Below are 23,695 nucleotides of genomic sequence, written 5' to 3'. Positions count from 1 at the left end.
TCTCTCTCCGACATTGCCGCCCTTACTTTCATCTGCATTGGCTTCTACGTAATAAAACAATAATTGGTTGTGTATTAAGAAGGAAATGAACCATCATTTTCCCAATGTAAGCTCGAAGCATTTTTCTGTGCGATAGTTTTTTCATTACACACCCACATCCAACCATCATAATTTCGCTCAATGATTGCACATGAATGAGAGCTTTTCAAACAAACTTTTTCTATTAAACTAGCATTTGGTTTTATTTTCCTTCGAGATTTTCTTCTGTGCCATACATTACCCGTCCTATATGTATTATTCGGTTTATGAGTTTGTCCGTCCATAGTGACTCGCTGTGCTTTTCATTTTCATCTTCCGTTAAATCCACCAGTCGGTATATCTTCAACTCATACTATCCGTCCAACTATCCCTCCACGTTTCCAAATTTTCCTACAGAGCAAAATCGACGAAGTGCGTTTTGAAGGACAAAATTTTTTGCAGCTCAAAATTTCTAACCTCTTCAATCTTTCGTGTTTACCGATAGCAACACGCTAAAGCCAATGTCCAATCTCTCATGATTCTCGTTGTTGTCAATTTCTTTGTGCTGTGCTTAACTACGAGTTATATATCCTAGTTGTAGCAAAAAAATTCAAAATCCGTGTTGCATAAGACATAAGATATAATCCAGCACACTACAAAACAGACCACAGCATATTCCGGAGAGCGCTTGGCTGCTAAAGTTTTTTTTTCGGACCACGTAGCAAATTTCGACTCCAAGAATCAAAACCCTCTTTGCGCCCGTGTGGGGATTACTGGCGGTGATGGATTTCGGTGTAATGTTCGCCGTTTGTTGTTTCCGGTGTTTTTTTTTTAATACAATGGTCTACTGTTAAATATAACATAATGCGTGTCACCGAAGATGATGTTGTCATTGCGGCCGTATGATAGTGGTACAAGATTTGGATAGAAAGATGCTCCCATTGTTACCCACATTCAATACACATTTCCAGATTAGCTAGCAAGTTTCCATCCGATAAATGTTAATCATGCACATAGAGAGATATATACGGTACGAGAACAGATACGAGAACAGAGATTGAGCTATCTCATAGCACTATCAATTAATTCCAAAGTTTAAAAGCATAAACTAATAAATTAGTCATATTGAAGCGTGACTAATTGACCGCTCCGCAGACAGCTTTAAGATAGGCAAAGCAAATCAACGAAAAAGTTTAGTATAATTTTCAATTTGTATCGCGCTTAATTACTTCATAACCATCATAACCAAGGCAAATAATGAAGACACAATATCAAGAGAAAAAAACCAACAACGAACGCCCATAACGCTTGTTAGCTGTTTGTTACCTGGGCAGCCTGCTCCGTAGTAGCATGAATTATTGATGTTCTACGGACTGCTGTATTTTGTGCAAAACGGGGTGTTTTTTATATCACCCTCTTTTGTTTAGTTTACGAACGAGATAGAGAAACCAAGTTAAAGCAAACATTAGTTGATCATAAAGTACGAAATGTGTTGTAAGCTACCAGCCACAAGAGATTACAATCTTGCAGATGGAAATGTTCCATCGATAAGATCTGGACAAAATAGTTTATGTAAACGACGCCATCGGTTCATTCAGCCCTTCTCGACAACATCTCTTCGGTGAGAGCTTAGCGATGCTGGTGGGTACTGTTCTGTATTGAGCTTGTTCTTTTCGCTCGTGGTTTATTTTGGCGCTATGACTGTGTCTATTTCATGTGTCATGCCTGAAGGATTTATAAGTTGGTTGATATCTTTTTCAACATATCGGAAAGATGTATCTGTGTGTGAGTGTTTGTATATGGAATGTTAATTTAGAGATCGAAGGACCATCAACCGAGGGGTGCTTCGCTACTAATAGAAATCCTACTAACAACACCTCTCATATCGTCGGCAACATTCATATGAACCTTTCGTACGTTAGTGGTTATATTTGCGACGTTTAACAATGGTTTGAGTCAAAATTTCGCCTCTTCATTCGTTGATAAGGATAACGTGTCAGCTTCGACGTTCAGACGGAACTCATTACCATGCGAACGTTCTGATTACTCAATATTTCATTGCATGCGGTTCTCAAATATCCCTTATAGATATTTTAGGATATGAAACATTTCCGTGCTCTCTGATCCAATGCACAAGCATCAGAATATCCACATTTTGCATGCAGCCCTTAGGCTGGTCATTGCCTATATTCTAGTCGTATAGTTAGCTTTGTTGTAATGGGACAAGTTTTTGCATGCAAACCTTCCTATATATGTGTGTATTAAAATTATGTGTTTTTTTTTTCTTAATTAAAGTACGTTATGCTTTACACGCTTGCATACTCATGAGCATAATATATATTTATATCATCTTCATCTCAGCCAACAGTTGATCGTAGTACAGTGTGCAATCAATAATGATCTTACGATAATGATGCAATACAAATTACGTGAATATATAGTGAAATCACTATACCAATCGATCGAAACATTTTAAACTATCTACATTCCTGTACGAAACAGTATCATACGATGTATCGGTATGAATCAAAAGAGAGGTTAAATAATGCTACATTACAACAACACAAAAACAATTGCAACTCACCAATTAGGGATATGTATTGCAGTTTTAGTTCTAATGGGTACGAGTTTCTTGTTTGCTGTACAAGCCGTTTTCTCTGTGGCGTTGAGGTGAAGCAACACATTTCTCGTATACGTTCATATCATCAAAATTGCATAAGTTTCAGTTAAAAATAAGTGGCCCGGTTTTTCCATTATACAATTTGGCAAATTAGTTATGTCATAGCTACGTAGTTTCTATGTTTTCAACATAAAAAATATGGTTTTGAATTAGCTTAAACTTTGTTTAACAATTTTTTTGTGAATCATTTCCAAAATTTACTTTTTCTACATGACACAGTATTCTCGCTCCACACGGTAGTTGGACACACATTAGTCTAAATTCAAAGATACGAATGTAATGAGAAATTGTTTTGCTATTCTTCTCTTTCTCTTCCACAAATAACAAATGAACCGAACAATATTGTAACGATATTGTAACACTTTCGCCTTTCTGAATATTTTACAACTGGCTCTAAAATCCGACCCTCCGATCCTTAAATAGTGTCTGCCATTTCCACGGTCAGTACGTCCACTGTGACGACGATAGTGACACCGATGACAGCGGCGATGATGCTGCTTCCACCATCGCCCTCCGCGTCGATGAGCAAATTCCACCATTACACCAGTACACGGCAAGGAGGCCGCGAGGTACCGGGTAGCGGTATCACTTTCAGCAATCTATTGGCCACCATAACCAACTCAATCGTTGGAAGCGGTGGTGGTGGAGGTGCTAATGGCGTTAGTGGAAGTGAATTGAGAGAAGGTGGTGGTGGAGGAAGCGGAAGTTCTTCCGGTAGTAGCTTCTCTAACTTTTCCTCATCCAAGTCTTCGTCCTGCTGCTCCTCAACGGTTAGCATACAAACCGTTACCATTCCTCCAATGGGACCACCTGCTCCACCTCCACTGCCGCCAGCAGTACCACTACCGGCCAGCAGTACCCTTCGCGGGGTACGGCGCCATACACGCAGCCTTAGCCACCATTCGGCCAATGCAATCTACCTCACCAGTGCAAAACCGCTGCGACGATTGCGCAGCACGTTGCGGCGCCATTCCGTCTCAGGTACGGCTAACGCTTTTTTTTTTCGTTGTTTGGTTTCGTTCTCCTTTCCTAATTCGACTATATGTTCTTTTGTTTTCTGGCGTTTGGCTATGGCAACATAATTGGCTATTGTTGTATGATACTTTTATGCTTCAAAGTTTTGTTAAATTCACAAAAAACCTTCGTTTATAAACTGCAGTATTTAATGGGACTTCTTAAAATGTGATCCAAAATGACTAGTATTTTCCTCCTTACCGGCACAACTACCTCAAGAGGTCTAGTCCTACGATTTCTGGCTTTCTTTGGATGGGGTTTTGAACCGGTCCAGTCGTGTGAATACCGGTGCTGCTACCAATACACCACCCGAGAGCCGTTCCGTTGACTAGCATGGTGACTAAAGATTATTTTTATTAGCTCTTTTTGTTTATACTGTACTGTTCGCAAACTTTTTTACACTACCTGCTGGTATACTAGATCAACTTCGAAACTTCGACCATCATGTAAGAAATCTTACATGATAATGTACCATATATTATCTACCTAAACTAGTTTTCATATTGAATAGCACTTCACGTAATTATGTCATCCTCCCAAGAGTAATTTGTTACTTTAATTCAAATCATGTTTTCCGTTACGGTGTACACCTTGATACCAATTAGTAGGAAGCGTTCTCAAATCAAGTCATTACGAAAAAGACAGTAAATATGCTTCCAAATATTAAGACTTCAATAGCAGGCACCAGAAGAAAGAGTCAGACACATTCACTTGTCTGAATGAATATGGATGGTAAGGGGATGAAGTTATTTTCTTTACTATCTTCTCCCAAACGACGCAAACGATTATAAGGGACAAATATAACGAAAATTAATTAAACCTATAAGCAACACCGCAATCAGACATTAGTTCAACGCATATGGACCCCAAATGGTTGCCTCGCTGAAAGGGAAAGAGCTTTTGTCTTATTTTGCTCGGTTTGCCGCTTTTGTTAACGGTACAGTAATGTTGATTTGAAATGCCCGAGAAAGTGGATGAAATGAATCAAGTTTATGCTCGCGTAGAAGAACGCAATATCTATTTCTCATTTGTATTAAGGAGAGTGATCAAATTAACAGCAACATGCAGAAGTAGCAAAAAATTTCTCCCGTTTCCCCTACCATCCCTTTTTAACGGAAGAACCAAATTTAATGATCACAATAAATGACTTATGATCGGAATTGCCCATGTGTATCGTACCGTTGCAAAATGCATTCCGGTACTTATCAATAATGAACTGTGCTGTTTTTTGTCGGTGTTTAATACATTCTACAATGGCATGTTATGTATATTTAAACACGATGTCTAAAAATTTATTATATCTGGTACTTCAAATGAACTTATGAACTAATTTAATAACGTTTAATTGATTCTCAATACTCTTATCGTACTATTTCCATTACGTATATAATGCTTATATTTTTCGAGAATTTTTTTTTGAATATATTTTGTTTTTTTGTATGCATTTGTTTTGCAACGAAGTTCTATGATGTTGTTTTTTCTTGATTTACTTATTAGCAGACCGCTAAAAGTGATTTGACGCTGGGAACATATTTTAAATGTCACAACCCCTATTATGCTCCCTTTTCGGCCACTTTATGAAACAAATAAAGAATCGACAACAGGAAGCAGATTGATGAATGAATTAAATTCAAGATTTAGACCTTCCAGCTTGAGTTTTTTTTACCAACAACATCTTCCAAGCAGATTCAAATAACCTTCAATGTAGCCACCCGTTTTCACTCGACTCGATCTGAGATATTAGTATCTCTCTCTTGAATTAGATCCGTTGAGCCACTTCAACGAGCGAGCAAGACAGGCAAGCAAGAAGATTAACCCTAGGAGTTCTCGGGAGCGCTGTTTTTTGAATAAATGACCGATTTTAAAACTTATTCACTTACGTCTACAAAACAAGGCAAGTGGTTGAGAAGTAAGCAAAATAGGGGAGGTGGCAATATATTTTTGCAAATGAGCAGTTTTTTTTTTGTTTAAATCTAATGTTTGATGATTCATTATTATTCACCTATTATTTAGATGCCATTCATTGGCGAAATGTGAAAACATTTGTGCTATATGTTTTACTTTTTCGTCCTGTCTGTTTAAGTTCTCTGCGGTTCGTTTCGTCTTTGCAGATTTACGCAGAAAATTACTATTCTTTCCAATCATATGCTTTTCTCCATTTACTAACCACTGCCGCCAACTGGAGCAAAACGCGTACCAAACGGCTCTCCAAAGTGCATAGCTTCATTACTGTATCTTAATTAACCTCTTTTAGTGTAGCTGGTGGGACTGTTAGCTAGAAGAGGTTGTAGTTAGCTAACTCAAAGTGTGTATATAATGTATAACAGTGCCTGATAATTAACATTCTCCATCACATTCTCCAATAAAACACTTGCGATCATGCCAATCACCTCTGCGCAGTAGGGTTGGATTCTTGGATTGCTCACCAAATTGAAAATAATTACTAAAGGAAGGAAACCAAAACGTGACACCTCCCATTCACACGGTAATAGAGGCACCGCGTATGGTTCGTACCGAACGGATAGCAAGTCTTAGTTGCTAAATAAGAATTAATGTAAAATGATAACCAGCGTGAAAAAGCATTGAATGGACAAATTTTGAAGTGAAAGAGTCTTCTAACATGCGTCTGGACACCTTTGGAGTTGTATCCCGATAGTAGCTGTAGCTACGGCTTGTGGAACTAGCTGGCATCATCTAATAATGCAGTCATCTAATTAATAATCTACGGTAAAATCGACGCGACGTCGGCCGATAAAGTGCGATGGGAATGTATGTAATTAAATATTGTAGCACACAGTACCGGCGACGAACCGGCCGACTGGTGAATAGTTCCTTTAGCGATGAGAAGATCATCATCTTCCTCCCCACGCTACAATGGGCACTGGATAGCGGACTATGAAACCATACACACACCGGGGCTAATGTCGGACATATTGCGGTCGGCTGAAATACGAACCTCATAAAGATTATTTATGGGACCCAGGACCTTCTCTCATACGCACTTGGCGTTTGCGGGAGCCCACGCGAGCTTCCATTAAGTGAACTTTAGTGGCAGGCAGTTGGAAACCGCGCCGGTGCAGTGATGCAAGTAATGAAAACGAAAACGGAAAAAAGATAATCACGACCACACCACCTTCAACGAACCTACGAACGATCCGATGGCGCCGGTACGAAGCACCAAAGCACGCAGACGTACGGAGAGCGAACTACAGAAAAATGAAAGACAAAAAACTTCACGTCTAGGTGCAAGGAACCGCGGACGATAATCGTAAATTTCCACCTAGTAATCACTCCTGTTAACTAAACTAATTAGAGTAGAGATAATCATAAAATCTAACCATTCGCTGCCTCCATTGTGTGTTGGGTTCGGTAGCATACCACAATTCACGGATAGCAGGTTGTGTGTTCTTATGGAAACCACTGGAGAAGAGTTTCATGTTTCGGTGCGAAAGCTAGAGCTACCATACAGGAAGTATAGTATAAGGAACCACGACGAAACACCTTCCCCGGTATGATACGGTGACACCCGATAAGAATAACCTGTCAGCTACCTAAAGAACCGAACCTTAGGCATTGCATCTGTATTCCAGAGTAGCACCCTAAACGCCAAACTACTTCATTGCTATCCTTGTGTGAATACTGTCGATGTTGACTACTGTTACAAAACTTGCGTGCCGTATAAAGCTTCTCCATGGAGTTAAGAATGATCACTATTAATCAGCTCTGTTCGCAGCAGCTCATTAAACATTTTAAAACTTACTCACTAGGGCCTCAAACTAACTCCTTCGATTAATCTTCCTGCTGATACTTCCGCTTCCGCCTGTAGCGCTAACCTTCTCTAGCCATAACCAATACTGCAACCGTTGTATATATATACGGACACAAGACACACAACATTGTTTCAAGACTTCCCAGTTTTACATCATACACGATTTCGAACCGATGAATGAACGGACATTCTAACTTCCATTACAAGTATCAGTAACTGCCCTGGTTAATTGTATAATCTTTGGAGTATACTACAAAATCTCTTTAAAGTTTGTTGCCAACGCCAATGAAATGCCCAGGTACGCTAAAACATCATCAAAAATACGCTTGGTCAAGAATGTTCCAACTTGCCTATTTTTAATGTATTTTTAATTGATCAACACAACAATATGATTGAATTGTTTCCACTTTTATCTGCAAGTGTGACGTTACTACTAAAGGACATTGATGTCTCTCGAACATCCCGCATTAACACAACGGTTTCAACACTGCAACGCATTACACTTCACCTTTATGTAAAGAACGTCGGGTGCGAAATAATAACCACCATGAAGTAATAATTCATTTTTTTAATATTGCCCACAATTTTGTACATAACCATCTTTTGGGCACTTTTCAATACTAATCGCGCTGTTTTACCGGCGACTAAATTCCAACACAACACCCGATACACACCCAAAAACACGCCCAGCAAAAGAGACACGTGTGTACTATCTTCTCTTTACCCTTGTTTGTCTCTATCCGCAGTTACATCCGCATCCTCCACAGCCGGGGTGGTGTTCCATCAAAGAGCTTTATCATTGCCAAGCGCTCCCATGTTAGGCCATTCTTCCCATAGCAATACGAATCATTTGGGTGCACTCCATGCTACCGGTAGTAGTGTCCGGTCCTCCTCCCAAAGTAGCGTTTCTGTGGCGAGTTCTGGGCAAGGTCCGGGCAGCAACCATGGGCAGCAGCATATTGTGACCCTGTCGGCTTCTCTGTCAACATCATGTGCGTCTTCCACCGGCACGATTCAGCCGGTTCACTACCGTACCCGTTCATTGCCCCTGACAGAAGAGTCGGCTATTGGAGTCACGAATGAACGATCGGTAGGACAGTGTGGATGGTGGCAGCAGCAGCAATCTCAGCAACATAACCATCACCACTACAATCATCTCCCATATTCCCAGCAGCTGCACTACTCCTCATCCTATTCCTTCGCTAGTGCAACAAATCATCATCGGAAGGCGTCTTCGGCATATTTACTCACACCGACGCTCACCGGCGGAGGTGGCTGGTCACCACCAGTGTCGGAAGTGTTGTGTACATCGCCTCACTGCCACCAGTATGAATATTCCCCGGATCCCTGCAATACCTCGTTCGCGAACCTCGTACCATCCCGCAGCTCGATGGAAAGTATCATCGAGGATCAGCGGTACCTGCCGATGGATCTGAAGAAACCATTAGCACAGGTCCCACACGTTGGCGGTCAGAGCGATGACGCTTCTTCGTGTCCGGAGAGTAGTCAGACAGGTCAGCTACCACTAATAAGCCGTTTGTTACGCAGCAGTAATCTGCAGCAACCTTCCGCTGCACTTTCGTCGTCACCTTCGACGTCCTCGTTGTCTGCCGGCAAGATGGGTCTGATCGGGCTGAAGATGGCTATGATGGCGGATGGTGGCCGCATTATGATGATGGGTGGTGGTTCGGCCGGGTCCCCTTCGAACAACTACACCGCTAACGGTAGTGGCTGTAGTTGTAGTAGTCCCTCGTCACAGTGCAGTACCAGTAGCAATTGCAATCAGGCAATCAGTAGCAATACCACTTCCCATAAGAGCACGAACGGTTCCTCACCGGCAGCACTGCGGCACCCGATCGGTGGCCGCACTGCGAGCGGTACGATCAGCAGGAGTATGTATTTTGTATTTCTTGATTTGCATCTGGTTTCTGTTCTCTCTATCGCCACGTATTTTATTTATTTTGTATTTTCGTTATTATATCTTGTTCTATTTCTTTTCTTCAATATTTTCGTTATGATTCTTTTTGACAATGTCTTATGCATTTCACTTATTTTCTTTTCCGTTATGGTTTATTTATTCTTTACATTGTTACACTTTTTTTATTTACCTTGAAATGACACACCGCACATTATACACTATTACACATCGAACACACACACACACACAAGTACAAGCAGGGTTGAATGTTTTTGTGTTGGTAGCATCTTGTTTCTCTATTTTATTTGATTTTCTTCGAAATTTTCTTTGGTTCAAATTTATGTTCATTCACCAGCGTTAGTACAGCAATTTGTATCGTGTTTCTTAAGATGATACAATTCTCTGTACAAACTACCGTTTCGATGTTTTGTTTTATTTATTCATAATTTTGAATACATACATAACCATAAACTGCCAAGTGGCGTAAATCAATTTGCTCGGCTAACTAGGGTCACGCCACACTATTCTACTTAAATAATGCTCGTGCGTCGTGCTAATCGGATTGCAGCGCCAGAACAATGTGCCACCTGTCAAAGTAAACTTACAAAAAAATAATTGAACTCATCTCCCGTGATAATCGATTTGGCACATTGTTGTATAAATCCAATTTGGGCCATAAAATCCGAACCAGAACGCTCAGCTGGATTGTCAACGTGAAGGAACATGCACGAGAAATTTAAACAATCAAAATAATTTGCTAACTGCTCCTTCTCTTTGAGCCAGACTTATCGTAATCGAATTATCGGACTTTGATCACATGTGAGGCGAATAATGGGAATAGGGAAAGAGAGGGGAAGAGGGGTTGCACAACGGGTATACTATATGGACCACAGTAACAAGACTTTTGATTACATACACGATACATCGTTACGAGGAAAGATAGCTTTGAAATGTTCATAACCATAGATTTCACAAAATCGCACCGTATATCAGCATTATAAAAGCGCCGTTCGGCTTTATCATCACCCTTAGAACATTTCTAACATCACAATCTGCTAGCGCTCTCTGTTGGATAAATTAGAGTTTTAAGCACCAAAGGGACCACAACAAAATGGAAGGCTATGCACCTGCACACTACTGAACATTTCTTGCGATCGTAATCCTTTTAATGCATGACAACACGCTCTTTCCTTTGTTTGCTCGCACGTCCTACGCGTGTAATCCGCGATAAACCAATTTAGTATTGTAAGATGAATAGAATAAGTTTTGTTTTTCAGTTTTTTTCTTCGGCTACAAAAGCAACTGGTTAGCAGATGGGATATCTTTCGTTTATTGAATTATATGTTTTTCCTTTGCTACCGGTTGATTTTGTGTGATTGAAAGGAATTGTACCCAGATCCCTAACTAGCTCATCGCAAACCTATTAATTGGGTTTTCATTTTGTCTTTTTCCTCCGATACCTTCTGTGATGAATTTGTCCCGAATGGCAGGTGTTGCCATTGCGCGTGATCGCAGCGACAGTCTTCCATCGCGAAATCGGACGACTAGCGAAACAATGCCACATCAGCAGCAGCAGCAGCAACAACATCAACAATATCTTAATCAGCAGCAGCATCAGCTGATGCTAAGCAGCGGTGGTATGCCGCCGCCTCGCATGATCCCGAGCAATAATCGGCCACACTCGGTGCACATCAGCCATAGCCACAGCCCGCCAGTCAATTCTTCCCCGCTTAGCCCGCCTCCACCCGCCACCTATTCGACTGGTTCAGATGGGTCCTCTCTCAGCATCGATGAGTCAACGGATAACTTCATCACCGGTTCGCTAACACCGGACGAAGGCAATGGCTACCCTAAGGTCATTAAGTGAGTGGCTACAAAGAACAAGTGCAAAGCAATAAAACACCTCCACGCTTCTCGAGCTAACTGCTAAAACAGTTTGAAGCGGTCGCTGTAAATATCTTCTCCATTTGACCCCTCCATTTTATTTTTCTTTGCAGTCAACTCAATTCCGGCTGCTCCATACCGGAGGAAAATTCGGAAGAGTTCATCAAGGACTACGGCCATATAGATTTGCGTGCCGGTTGCGGACTTTCACAGCACGACGACTTCGCGGTACCCGTAAGTATCCTACGTATGTGTGTTTGGCCACCGATTCCTGTTCGTTTACCTGCTCTCATGACAAACGAACCAGAGTCATAACGCCAGTCATTTTGAAGGAATAAATCTCCCATAAATCGAATGTTATAACACATCATACAAACGAAACATTTGTGCCTGGCATCTTCTAATGCTGGCAACCGGAAATGAAGGGTAGCGATTTTCCAACAAAAGCACAAAATTCCAAAATTCGATTCCAAATTTGTTCCCTTCAAAGACACACATAGAATTGCAATTGGTTTTCTGATACTTAATTGGTTCCGTTTTTTTTGGCTCTTTCTCTTCTGAATTATTTCCAAAATTCTATGTACCTCGGTATGCCACGTGATCGTGTATCTCTTCCCACTCGACTATACATCCGTTCCGATAAATGCAAACTTTTTATTATCATTTTTTTCCTGGACATTCTTGGGACAACTATCGGAATTGAAATGTCATCCCTGTTTTTGAACCCGTCATACCATATTCCCAACACAATCATTCCCATACGATACGGAACGTATGGCGTGCAGAATCATCACACTACTGCTAGTAGTAGCGCAAGCAGACATGGCCACTATCATCACAATTCCCTCTCGCTTCCCATATCGCAGGCGACGCGTAGAGGAGGCAGTCCAGCCCCTCCGTCCACGGTCGGTTCGGTCGAGGGTAGTGCATACATGGAGATGTGCAGCCCGAGTGGTAGCTCACCCGGAGATCCAACCGGCAGCTGCTATATGGCAATGTCACCAGTGGCAGACTTTTCGCGAGGGTAAGTGATATATGCTTCTAACTGACGTTGTGTCGGGCTAGCTCGATCACGAACGCTAACGAGAGCTGTCAGCGAGCTCACGTGAGCAGAGTGCTTGGGTGCAAGCACGAACTTTTTACTGACGAAGAATCAATTTTATTTCTCGTTGCAGGCTGTGTTCCAGTTCTAGTGCACACAGTCGCGCGTCTAGTCTCGCTGAGGATATGGTCGATGGTGCAGGGTATGTGCCGATGAGTATGTCGCGTGCCATACCACCAACCGAAGAGTATGTTCTGATGGATCCAACGCTTAATGGCGGCGTCAGCAGTAGACTCTCAAACGCAACCAGTGGTGGAGGAACGGGTAATAATGGTGGTAGTGGTATTGTTGGTGGCGGCATGTCTTCAGCAGCATCGAGCTGTAGCATAACTTCTGGAACACCTTCTACTGATCTGCGCCTTTCGCTAGAGAAAGTCCCAGCGTACATTGGGCTGAGTGACGATCATGAGGTAAATGATCGGCCATTCCGAACGTACTCTGTGGGTAGCCGGCCGGAACTCATAAAGCGTAAGTTGCGTGTCGAAATGCTTAGCTCTGGCGAGAGCTCTGTGGGAGGATCGGGCGGTTCTGCTAGTTCCCGGCAGCGCGCTTTCTCCGTCGGCTCCCGTGCCAAAGTACCGCGCTGTTCGGACGTATACAAAGGTTACTCGGTCGCACCGGTTATTGTATCGTTTGCTTCTACCAGCTCCCAGGGAAGCATGCTGGAAAGTAGCAACAATAATAGCTCGAGCAGTACGAGCAGCATTTCGCATGCGGGCAGCTTTGGTGCCTCGATCGGTGAGAATCTGCCACTGGACGAGCTGGCATCTGGTGCCATGGGTAGGAAATCAGGTAGTGGATCTCTATTGCCCGAAGGCAGTGGAAAACCTCCGTCGCACGGTTCGCACGGTCGGATGAGTGATTTGATGGAGATCGACTACTCATCGCCGCGCCAATTGAAACCTTCGACGAGAATAAGCGAACCAGTCGGCATGGAGGATTATCTTGACATGTCTGGCAATATCAACAACAACGAGGAGGATCGTCGACCGATGGGACCACAAGCTTCCGTTTCTGGTTACGTCGAAATGCGCCCCGGACGCTTAAACTCACAGTCAGAAGACAACGACTATTTGAATATGACTCCGGGCGCTATCGCTGCTACCTCTCGAATCGGTGTTGACGAACCGGACTGTCCGGGTGTTGGTTCTACCAGTTCGCCTATACAGATAAGTTCATCACACGAAGTCACTGGTCCCGTAGACACGGTGGCCAGCGGAAGCAGTGCTGGACAGAATAATAACTACCTCGAAATGTACCCCCGTGCACTAGCTAAAGAAATGAATCGGGGAAGTGCCACCGCTACGCAAGTACCTTCGGAAGATTACCTGAATATGACCCCGTTGATGATCAGTTCGCTCGGAGAGACCAGTGGAAGTGAAGAGAAGATGAACACGCATCAGCACGGTGCTGAGGAAGAATCGCTCGAATCATCGAGCGCTCCCGACGGGTATATGGAGATGTCATGGAACAATAGTGTCGTGCCCTCGTCGTCATCCGCGAAACGCATGGACAGAAACGTGCCAACTAACGCGGAAGAATACATGAATATGTCTTGCGGCCCACAGCTGGAAGATGCATCGCGTGCATATTCTGCACCCATCACCATTCAACCGAGCGCCGGCAAATGTCGACTCGACCTCAGCGGTGAATCGAAGGTGGAAGCGGCCACAGATATTCCAAATTACCTACCTCTCGGTCAGCATCCAGATACACGAAAGTCCGTACATCATCCACACGTTGCGCCAGCCACTATTGTTTCTTTACAGCAACATCTACCACTGTCCGCGCAAGCACCCATCCAGACAACCACTGGTCAGCAGAGTGGTTCGATTGGATTTAGTCCCTCGAAGCCAGCAGAAACACCCGAACGGTCACGCTGTGATTCGCGTGACAGTGGCATCGTTACGCCTTCGGGTAGCCAACCAACCATTTTTCCTTTTAGTCCGGCTAGTCCCACAAAACCGTTCGCAACCGCCTCTAATCACGAACAGGACGTACCTAAGGTGGAGCCACTGGAGGACCTAAGTCAAAATTATGCCGAACTAAGCCTCGGCCGACAGCAGCTCCAGCAGCAGCATCATCAAGTGGACATGCCATCCCCAACGACACGAAAGCTTTCCACGGGAAGCAGAGGATCTGGATCGTTTAGCAAGCTGCAAATAATGCCGAGTCAGCCAGACTACGTGAACTATTGTCCAAACACACCCCCTACCGATGGCATGAATGTACAGCTGAACGTTCAACCAGCTTCGCGAAAACGTTTCGAGGACGATGGGGCTGGAGACTACGCGCTGATGAATCCGGCAAGTTCACGAAAGCTTTCCACTACTTCGATGGGAACGGGAACTTTAGGCGTACACACTTTACCTCTCGCCACCACTACTCTTGCTACCGGAAGCATTCCCAGCACAACAGACAGCGTTTCGCCACCGGTGCTGGTGGCACGCAAGTCAACGCTACTGCTCTCTAGTCCACAGATGGGCTTCAAACCAATCACCTCGTCACAAGACGCGGAGTTGCTGTTACATAGTAAGCTACCGATGGCTTCAGCTAACTCACCGAAGGCACTTAACCTCGCACGGCGCACAGGTGAGCCGGTCTTCTCATTTACCGATCAGCACCAGCACCAGCTGCCGCCGTTGCAGCGCAGTATCTCTACCGGGACGCGTCCGAGCAGTGTCAATAGTGAGTTGATTGGTAAGGTTTGCACCATTGCGTCCGGTCCAACTGGTGGCACCATTCCTCCCAGTTCCGGAGTCAGCACGCGGCCAAACTCGGCCAACAGCGAACGGCTTCCCGTCATATCAGCTACCTCATCGTCCGCCTCGTCCACATCGACGTTGTGCGAGAGCAAAAACCAAAGTCCTACCGCCTCGAGCACTGCCCTCGCTACGATGGGTACGTCCTCTACCACTACCAGCCCCAGTGTGCCCGGATCCCGCCCGGATTCGGTCAGTTCTATCACCGATCCGAATATCGTTTCCCGTCCGCCCTCGGTTAGCTCGGAGCGTGAGCTACACTACGCTAGTCTCGATCTGCCACCTTGCAGCAAGCAGCAACCGGTCGCTTCACCGTACTCTCCCGGGACGTTAATGTTGTTGGCAGGTAGTGCTAGCAGCAACAACAACACCAGCAATAACAACAATACCGGTGGCGTAACTAAAATGGACGTCGACGAACCGTTGCCTGGATCGAACGAGCCGCGCAGCTCGATCGACGTAATTAATTCCTCCAGCCCTAGCCCCAGTTCGAGCGGGTGCAATCTGCACCAACAGCAGCAACAGCAACCGGTACGATGTGCCGCCTTCACCTACGCTAAGATCGATTTCGTACGATCACAGGCACAAAAGCAGCATCAACCACCGGCGGGTCCGGGATCGGGTGGTGGTACCGGTAGCGGCGGCACCAGTACACCCCAATCATCTCAAGCGTAATCGGTAACAGCGATAAACAGTGTGCATCTTTATGCATTATGTGCCACGTGGCTTTCTTAACCGCTTGTGTTGTATTGATTTATCTTTAAAAAATTGTTGTTTTTTCTTAATAGAGGATGATATAACCAAGGGGCGAATGTAATACCTCCTGTTCATTAGCAAATGGCTTTCTAGAAGCATCTTGAAGCATAGAAGACCCACGCAACTTTAACTGAGTTCGATACTGAAAACGCGCAAAGGACAACATTGAAGGAAAGGTGTAGCAGGTGGCCATTTGGACGTGAGCTAACACGTCAACATAATACTGACCACTCAGAACAAAATAAATGTTCATGATATCAGGCTGATATGTTATTTTAGCATCTTTTGTAGCACGAATGAACTGAACGGCCTTTTCATCAATGACTCCAGCATTAGTAAATCGACCAGCTCGAGCAGTTGAGAAACACTTTTGATAAGTAACGAACAAGCCCATGATACCATTAAGACCTTGTACTATCATGATTGTCCACGGACCAACCGCCTCACCTTCGATAACCTTTATTATGCTGGAGTTCTCGCGCTCCCAGTTACCATTCTTGTCGCGGGAGAACGCAACCGAATTTTGAATTCGATTTTCAAATCTGAAACATTTAGTATGTCGTACCGAAAGTTAGAGTTAACTTCTAAAGTTCCAAAACATACATTTTTGAATTCAGTATTCGGTTTGAATAAATTAGTCACCAGCGGAAAGTTAGCCTCAATTGGCTTAGCTCTCCCGGACAAACCACGTTTGTCGTCACGACGGTGGTCTCCATAGTGAAGGGAGAGAGGAGTTCGGCATGGTTCGTAGTGAGCTGAGAACGGATAGAAACATTAGTGGTTGTCATGATCGATGAATAAAAATCATTCATAGGCGATACATCCTTAATTTGTGCAAAAAATGTAGTCGATGCTTAATTATAGCAAAAATGTCACAATCCGTTATACTGCACAATTTATTAAAACGATTTCGTTTTTAACAATGCTTATATGTAATGCATGGGATGTAATATGTGATTGATTTTCTTGTTTTTTGCCTCTCAAACGTTTTTGTCCTATCAACGTGATTGAGGATCACTCAGCCACAAGCGTAAAGTATTCCCTATCATGGACCTTTAATTACACCACTACTAAAACGCCTGCTAAAGAAAGAGGGTGGAGTCTTTTAATTAAAGCTGATTTCTCTATTTCTCTGATTTTTTTTTCTGATCTGACGAAGTAACACCAATTTATGCGTATGCAACATGCGTATTCGCTCTTCCGGAATTACCTCTCGGAGCAGGGTGATGATTTATTGTAACATTAAATATCCAAGCTGTAGAATAACATAAACACAAGAGAAAATGATGAAAGAAAAAAAAACGTTCTGCTATAAATGTGTAACTCCTACAAGGGACTACTACACTCTAAAGACCATAGGAAAATTTATCGAAAACTGCCAACAAACTGAAGGAAAAACAAACAAGGGGAACTAAGTAAAACTGCAAGAGCTGCAGCAGCAGCACAATTGCATATAAAATATTCTATTTATATACGCAACAGAAAAACTGTACTTTGTATACACACCAATATGATGGCTCCATAACATGATAGGAAGGAGGTTAAGGAGTGTAAGGGGATTAACAGTGTAATCGATGTATCATGTATCGATGATAACACATTTGCAGTGTGTGTCAAATAGCATTAGTAAACGAGCATTCAATACTGCATGATCGCGAAAACGATTTTTCAATGATCCTGTATCAGCTTTTTTACCGATGGGGCTGATTATGTGGCAACATGACCTCAAATAATACAGACTTATTGCGTGCAGTGAGGCGCGTACTGTGCTGATACAACCGAATGGAATTAACAAGGGAACCTGCATGAGAGAAAAAAGGAATTGTACCTGTTGCCGAACGAAGTAGGATCAACTTATAGCAAACGGTGTAGGGCAAGTATAGCCAAGCCAGACAGCAACAGTTAACCAGTAGAGGGCCATTGTAGATTGTCATCGCTGTAGAATAATAGCATCAGTAGTACATATATAGCCACTCCGTCAAAAAACAGTTTGTTGTGGAGTACTTTTAGTTGGCTGTACTGCTATAGTGTTAGTAGTGCTACTAATATTGCCTACTATTGCTAAAAAATGAGAAAACATGAGATAGAGGAAGTGATAACGTTCCTAGCACATTCGCTCTATCTCAATCTCTGTTACCATTGGAGGCCTCTTCTTTTTGTTGTATGTATAATATCAACAAAAAATGAACGAGTACCGCGCAGAAAAGTATAATTGAAGGGAATGGAGCGCATACACAAAACAAAACATACCATCACGAAAAAATGAAGCAAGTGTTAAAAGTACAGAACAGCGCGGTGTTTGTGTGCTGCGGGGGTATTGCTGTAGAAATGGCAAACAGCGCGAAATAACAAAAAAAAAAAGAAAAAAAAATATATAATAGAGTGATGGCCGATTGTGTGTCGTATGAGCGTTCACAATACATTGTATAACTTGATAGAGAGTATTTGTAAGCTCTATATAGGATTTAGTAATTAGTAAAAAAAGAAAAAAAAATAGTTGTAAGATAAGCAGAAACAAGATAAATGACTTAAAAACATGCAGTTCATAAGAAAAAAATCATTCATCAGCTGACTTGTAGAAAAAGCTGCTTCTTTGTAACGAATGCATCATTCAAGCCTAGTGAGTAAGCAACGCATCAAAACACACACTTCATTCCCAATGTGGAAGGGAAAATACACAGAACAATGGAGATTTATTACAAAAAAAGAAAACAAAGGTGTATAATCATCTATTCTCTGTGCCCGACTGGTCGAAAACGGAATGCAGTAATGCGAAATATAAATGATTCTAAACAAACATTATTCATGTATAGCTATACATTCAAATAGGCAAAAAGTAAGCAGATACAAGGAGAGTTTATTTAATAAACTCTAAGCTAGTATCAGTAAGAAATATATATAGAAAAAAAGAAACTAGGCGTTAAATAGTAATGGAAGATATGCTAACCATAAAAACAAACCAGAAAATACACTTTCAATCCAAACACCCTATATAGGCCGATAAGGTGAAAATCACAAACGAGAAAACAACTGTGTCTGTGTAGGTTAATGGGAAGAGAGTGTAAAATGCCAAAATAAGCTTTACTTGAACGTTATTTTCCTACTTAGTTTTATGGGTATAAAAAGAAGAATAACTGGAAACAAAACTAACAGTAAAAAAAATTACAAGGAAACAAACACATACAGATAATAGATAAGCTAACAAACCCATTGCTGGTTTTCCGTTCGTTCCTCTTTAAATACAAAATATCTTATATACATGTAATTATGAATAAATTTATGTACTATATCATGTCACACATAAATATATGTATTTACATATATTTTTTTACAACAATTAACAAAAAAAACAGGAAAATATTAGAAAGAATATAGAAGCTTAAGGAAGCGATGTGACAAGAAGTAAATTTAAACAAAACTTCCACATATGAAAGTGCACCTAAACACATACATACTTCTACAAAAATACACAATGAGGAGAAAAAGAAATAGAATACAAAAAAGGACATAGAAAAAGTTAAAATTAAATAAGAAAACGAGCCAACATACAACTGTAAGTGGCTTTTACCTTCTCTATATTACATTTCGTGTTTCCCTTACTTCCCGCTGGTCCCCAATCCCCGGTTTTCTCTTAAGAGTTTACTGGACTAGTACGTAAATTAACGAAAGAAAACTTGGTTACCTGAACAATCGAATTCAGATCAACGAAGCAAGTAGAACCCGCATGCGGAGGCAATCGTCACAACAACACAAGCCCCAAACGATTCGCAGTGCGATAAAGAGGCAAAGAGAGAGAAAAAAAAAATTAGCATTTTGTTAAACATTGTGTTGGGTCGCAGTGCGTAGTATAAACGTAATGGAATTAGTGCAAAATTTAGTAATGCAAAACATGGAAGCGGCAACAGTAAGAACAACCTGAAAGGATAGCGAAACGAAAAATCACTAGTAAAAATGAAGGAAAAAAAACATAAAACTAAAAAAGCGCGGAACAAGGTATAAAAACATAGGATACGTGATCGACGAAAAAAAGTAAACCAAGAATAGTTAAAGAAAATGCATGAATTCGCATTGAAAAAGTGAGACAGTCAGCAACCAGTTAGCAAACAAAAAGGGGAAGTATTAAATAGAAAGAGCAAATACGAAACAGATTAAATTGAAATATCACCTGTAAAATTATGTAAATTAAAACCAGAAAAGGGAAAAGTAATAACAAACTAGAATCAGTAAATATTAAGATGGTGTGAACAACCTATTACTAATGCTATCATTATTTACTACTACACTTAATAAGCAACTAATATTATAAACTACCACTTACTTACTCCGACCTACTGCTGCAGCAAATTCACCAACTCGTCTAACGGGAAGTGTTTGGAGAGAATATTATTATTTTTGTAGCGTTTTGATTAAATATCCTTTTTTCTACCTCGTTGTATTTTTATGATTCATGTTTCTGTTTGTAGCGCGTGTTATTCATTTTATCATTCTAATTTTTCAAAATTATTGTTTGGATCCTTCTAATTCTTCTTATTTTGATCAGTTTTTCTTTAAAAACACATTAACAAAAAGTACGGAGCTGGGTTTCCTTCCGCACTTTTTGCTCTCTGATTTCCACGATTTCAGAGGAAACAGCTAGGGCAAATGTTTGTCGCAAAACTCTGCACTCACTCGTAGAATGTGAGTGCGCTAACACCCGCAAAATATTGTGGTAATCATAGTCGCACTAACGATGTCCAACTTTTACTAAAACGATTTGTTTACTTAACATCCCTCAAAACAATAATGGCACGCGTTTGTGCCCTGTTTGTTTTCACATTTAATTATTTTCATTCTTTGTCTAGTTAAACCTTGTTACTACTGTCATGCAACATACGTTCGTTTATATATCAATTCTATCAAACGTTTTCGATCCCCAGTTAGGTTAACAAAATTTGCTCACTCACTAGAAACAGACGTGTGCTTATGTGGAGGGGTGTACCGGGGTGTAAAATACGCAAGAGGAATTATGTTACTTGAATGCAATTCCAATCCCTTGTATGCTTTCCTACAGCCGGAAAAGAGCAAACCGAAGTGTCGCTGTCACGCCTTTCCTTATAGTAAATGAAATGTAATTGTCACTGCCTCGTATAAGGACTTGGACTGGAGCCGCAATCCAGTTTTGATCTAGAATACTACTCTGGAGAATGTCACCCATGTACGGAGCCAATGATCCAAAAAAAATCGATGAAGAAACATAAAATAAGCAAGCATGCAGAAGTAATTAAACGGATCAAACACAGCACTACCAAGCGTATTAAGGGGCGTTGTGGTGTTATCTTGTTTAAACTCCGTATTATGTTTACTTCATGCTGATCCGTTTCCTTCTTTTTGGGTCTCTCACCTACGTTCCTTTTAACAAACAAAATATCCTCGCGTGTTTGAGTAATAAGATGTTACAGTAATAGCAAAGGAGAGTGACACAAAAACAAATGAAAGTTGCTTTATTTCATTTATTGTTCTTTTCATGAAGCGTTACACACACACAGCGTGTGAAAACACAGCCTATGTTTAAAGTACGTTGGTTTCGTTGGGTGGTTGGTATTGGTTTGGCAGGATCAGTAAAAGCAGCCCACATAGAATCGAAAACGGAATAGCATAATCAGCCATTAAAAAGCTGCTATAAGAAAGAGGATGAGCAGTAACACAAAAGCTTCTAGCCTTAAAAGAACAACAACAGTCATAAAACCGTCGTTTTACACCGTTTTTTAATATATGTGAAACTGGGGAATTAACGAAAGCTAAAATAGTATCGATGATGATGATGATGTATTCTCTTAAACTTAAACGCAATCGTGTATAAAACTCATGCATATATGCAGAAACAGGATGTGAATCAAATGAATGAGAAATAAATCAGGAAAATAAAACAAACGGTATTTTGATAAAAAGAGCAAAACATTGGCAAATCAAGTTAGTTAAGCGAAAGTAGAAGAGGTTATTGAGTGAATAAAACAATCGGATCAAGAACATATAGCATCATCATTCACAGCAGCAGCAACAACATTAATGCCAGAGGAAGAAAACAAAAGAGCAAGAAAAAAACAAACACACCATACACACAAAACCAAACAACAACATGTGAGAACAAGAGAATTAAACCGGAAACACTGTGTTCAATTTACGATTCTGAATTGATACATTGATATTGATCAGCTTTACTTTTTATTGTAGCGTTTAAGTCGCCTGGGGGAAAAGCATGTGGATCGTTGGATATCAAAATCCCGCGTCCCTTCGTTGTAGTAAAAGAAGAAGTAAAAACAACGGATTAAATCTAATGTAGCAGATAAATATAAGTTTAAGGAGAAGAAAATATAAGAATGGGAAAAATTGCGTAAAATCACATGCATAAACAGACGGAAAGAATGGAAGGATAATATTACTAGCTGGGATTATGAGTAAAACAAAAACAGCCAGCAAATAAACACGTTGAAAAAATAAACATAAAAAAATATACAAAAAGTCAAAACAAAGAAAAAAAATACAAAATGCATAATGATAATATAATACTATTTATTTGTGCGTTTGATATCTGTCTATTGTAGGTGAGTAAGTGTGATAAAAACCTTATTTTAATTATGGAGTTCACTTATCTATTCTACTAATTCATTTGCAAATTTCACACAGCTCTGTCTCTGTACAGCACTTACAGCGATATTACGGCGTTCACTATAGTCCGCAAGATATTCTCCATAATTTTATAACGTCAACTTAAAATTATGATATTCTACAATTGTTTGATATTTATTGATATTCTTTACACAATTTTCCGGTACTCGTCAAAGAATTTAACTTTTAAATTGATGGCTCTTTGTTTTATACGTTACATGTGTGATGTTTTAAAGATCTCTACCGAAACAAACGCGTTCACATTTCAAAATGAGCCTTTTGCTACAAATTGAATTCCTCCTCTTTTAAATTATGCTTTAGAAATAATATTTCATTCATTTTGTGGGGAGCAGCCTATTTCTTCTGTCCGTGTAAATTTGTCCTACCTTAGAGAAAATACGTTCACATGGAACAGAATAAAAAGGCAATAAATCACAAAATATCCACATCCGAAAACAATCCCTACCACAATCCCACATTCCAATCATGACAGATCCGGATCCGGGATCTGGACTCTTGTTTTGGATTTCGATCCCGGATTCTCGTATTGACGAATCCGGATCCTGAAGGATCCGAATCCGGACTCTTGTTTTGGATTTCGATCCCGGATTCCTGTCATGACAGATTTGGATCGAAAGGGATTGTTTGGGATTCCAATCCAGAGGATCCTGGATTTGGGATCGAATCCGGATTGATCCAATGAAGGATCCAATCCCAGAATCCGATCCGATCCGATCCGCCCAACACTAATGCGCATTGGGGTGTTAGTATTTTTGCTACAAGAAGATCAAAAATATATTCAATAAATTTGCGTTAGATTCTTGCTTCCATTAACAAATTTACGCTTTACAAGCTAATTAATATCTGTTATAAAAAGAAACAAACATTTTATCGATCGATTAGAGAATGTTAAGTGTTCACAAATTATAACAAATAATCACACAAATCCTGATACAATTACTATTCAATGGAATGTTACAACTGCCCACTATAGATTTCACAGGGAACATTAGATATCATAAAAGTTCTTGAAGTGTAAGGTTACTTTACTAATTCGGTCCATTGCAGTGCATTGTTTTGCATTGCACGGGATTGCATTGCATTGTTTTGCTAGGTTATGCTGTTGATAACCATGGTGAGTTTATTG

At 41.1% G+C, this 23,695-nt stretch overlaps 1 protein-coding gene across 1 annotated transcript in view; it reads left to right on the top strand.

The window, feature by feature from the left end:
• Window positions 1-19,942, top strand: part of LOC128304431 (serine-rich adhesin for platelets) — a 152,328-nt gene extending 132,386 nt beyond the window's left edge. Inside the window, exons 8-12 of the mRNA XM_053041620.1 lie at window positions 8,228-9,373; window positions 10,890-11,262; window positions 11,397-11,517; window positions 12,150-12,307; window positions 12,459-19,942. Of these exons, the coding sequence (XP_052897580.1) occupies window positions 8,228-9,373; window positions 10,890-11,262; window positions 11,397-11,517; window positions 12,150-12,307; window positions 12,459-15,822 (5,162 nt within the window). The 3' untranslated portion in view covers window positions 15,823-19,942. The remainder of the gene's footprint in view (window positions 1-8,227; window positions 9,374-10,889; window positions 11,263-11,396; window positions 11,518-12,149; window positions 12,308-12,458) is intronic.
• The last annotated feature ends 3,753 nt before the right edge of the window (window positions 19,943-23,695 follow it).

Source organism: Anopheles moucheti, chromosome 3 (genome assembly GCF_943734755.1).
Source record: "Anopheles moucheti chromosome 3, idAnoMoucSN_F20_07, whole genome shotgun sequence".
Lineage (NCBI taxonomy): Eukaryota > Metazoa > Arthropoda > Insecta > Diptera > Culicidae > Anopheles > Anopheles moucheti.
The sequence above is the reverse complement of the archived record's forward strand: the minus strand, read 5'-3'. Positions and strand labels throughout refer to the sequence as shown.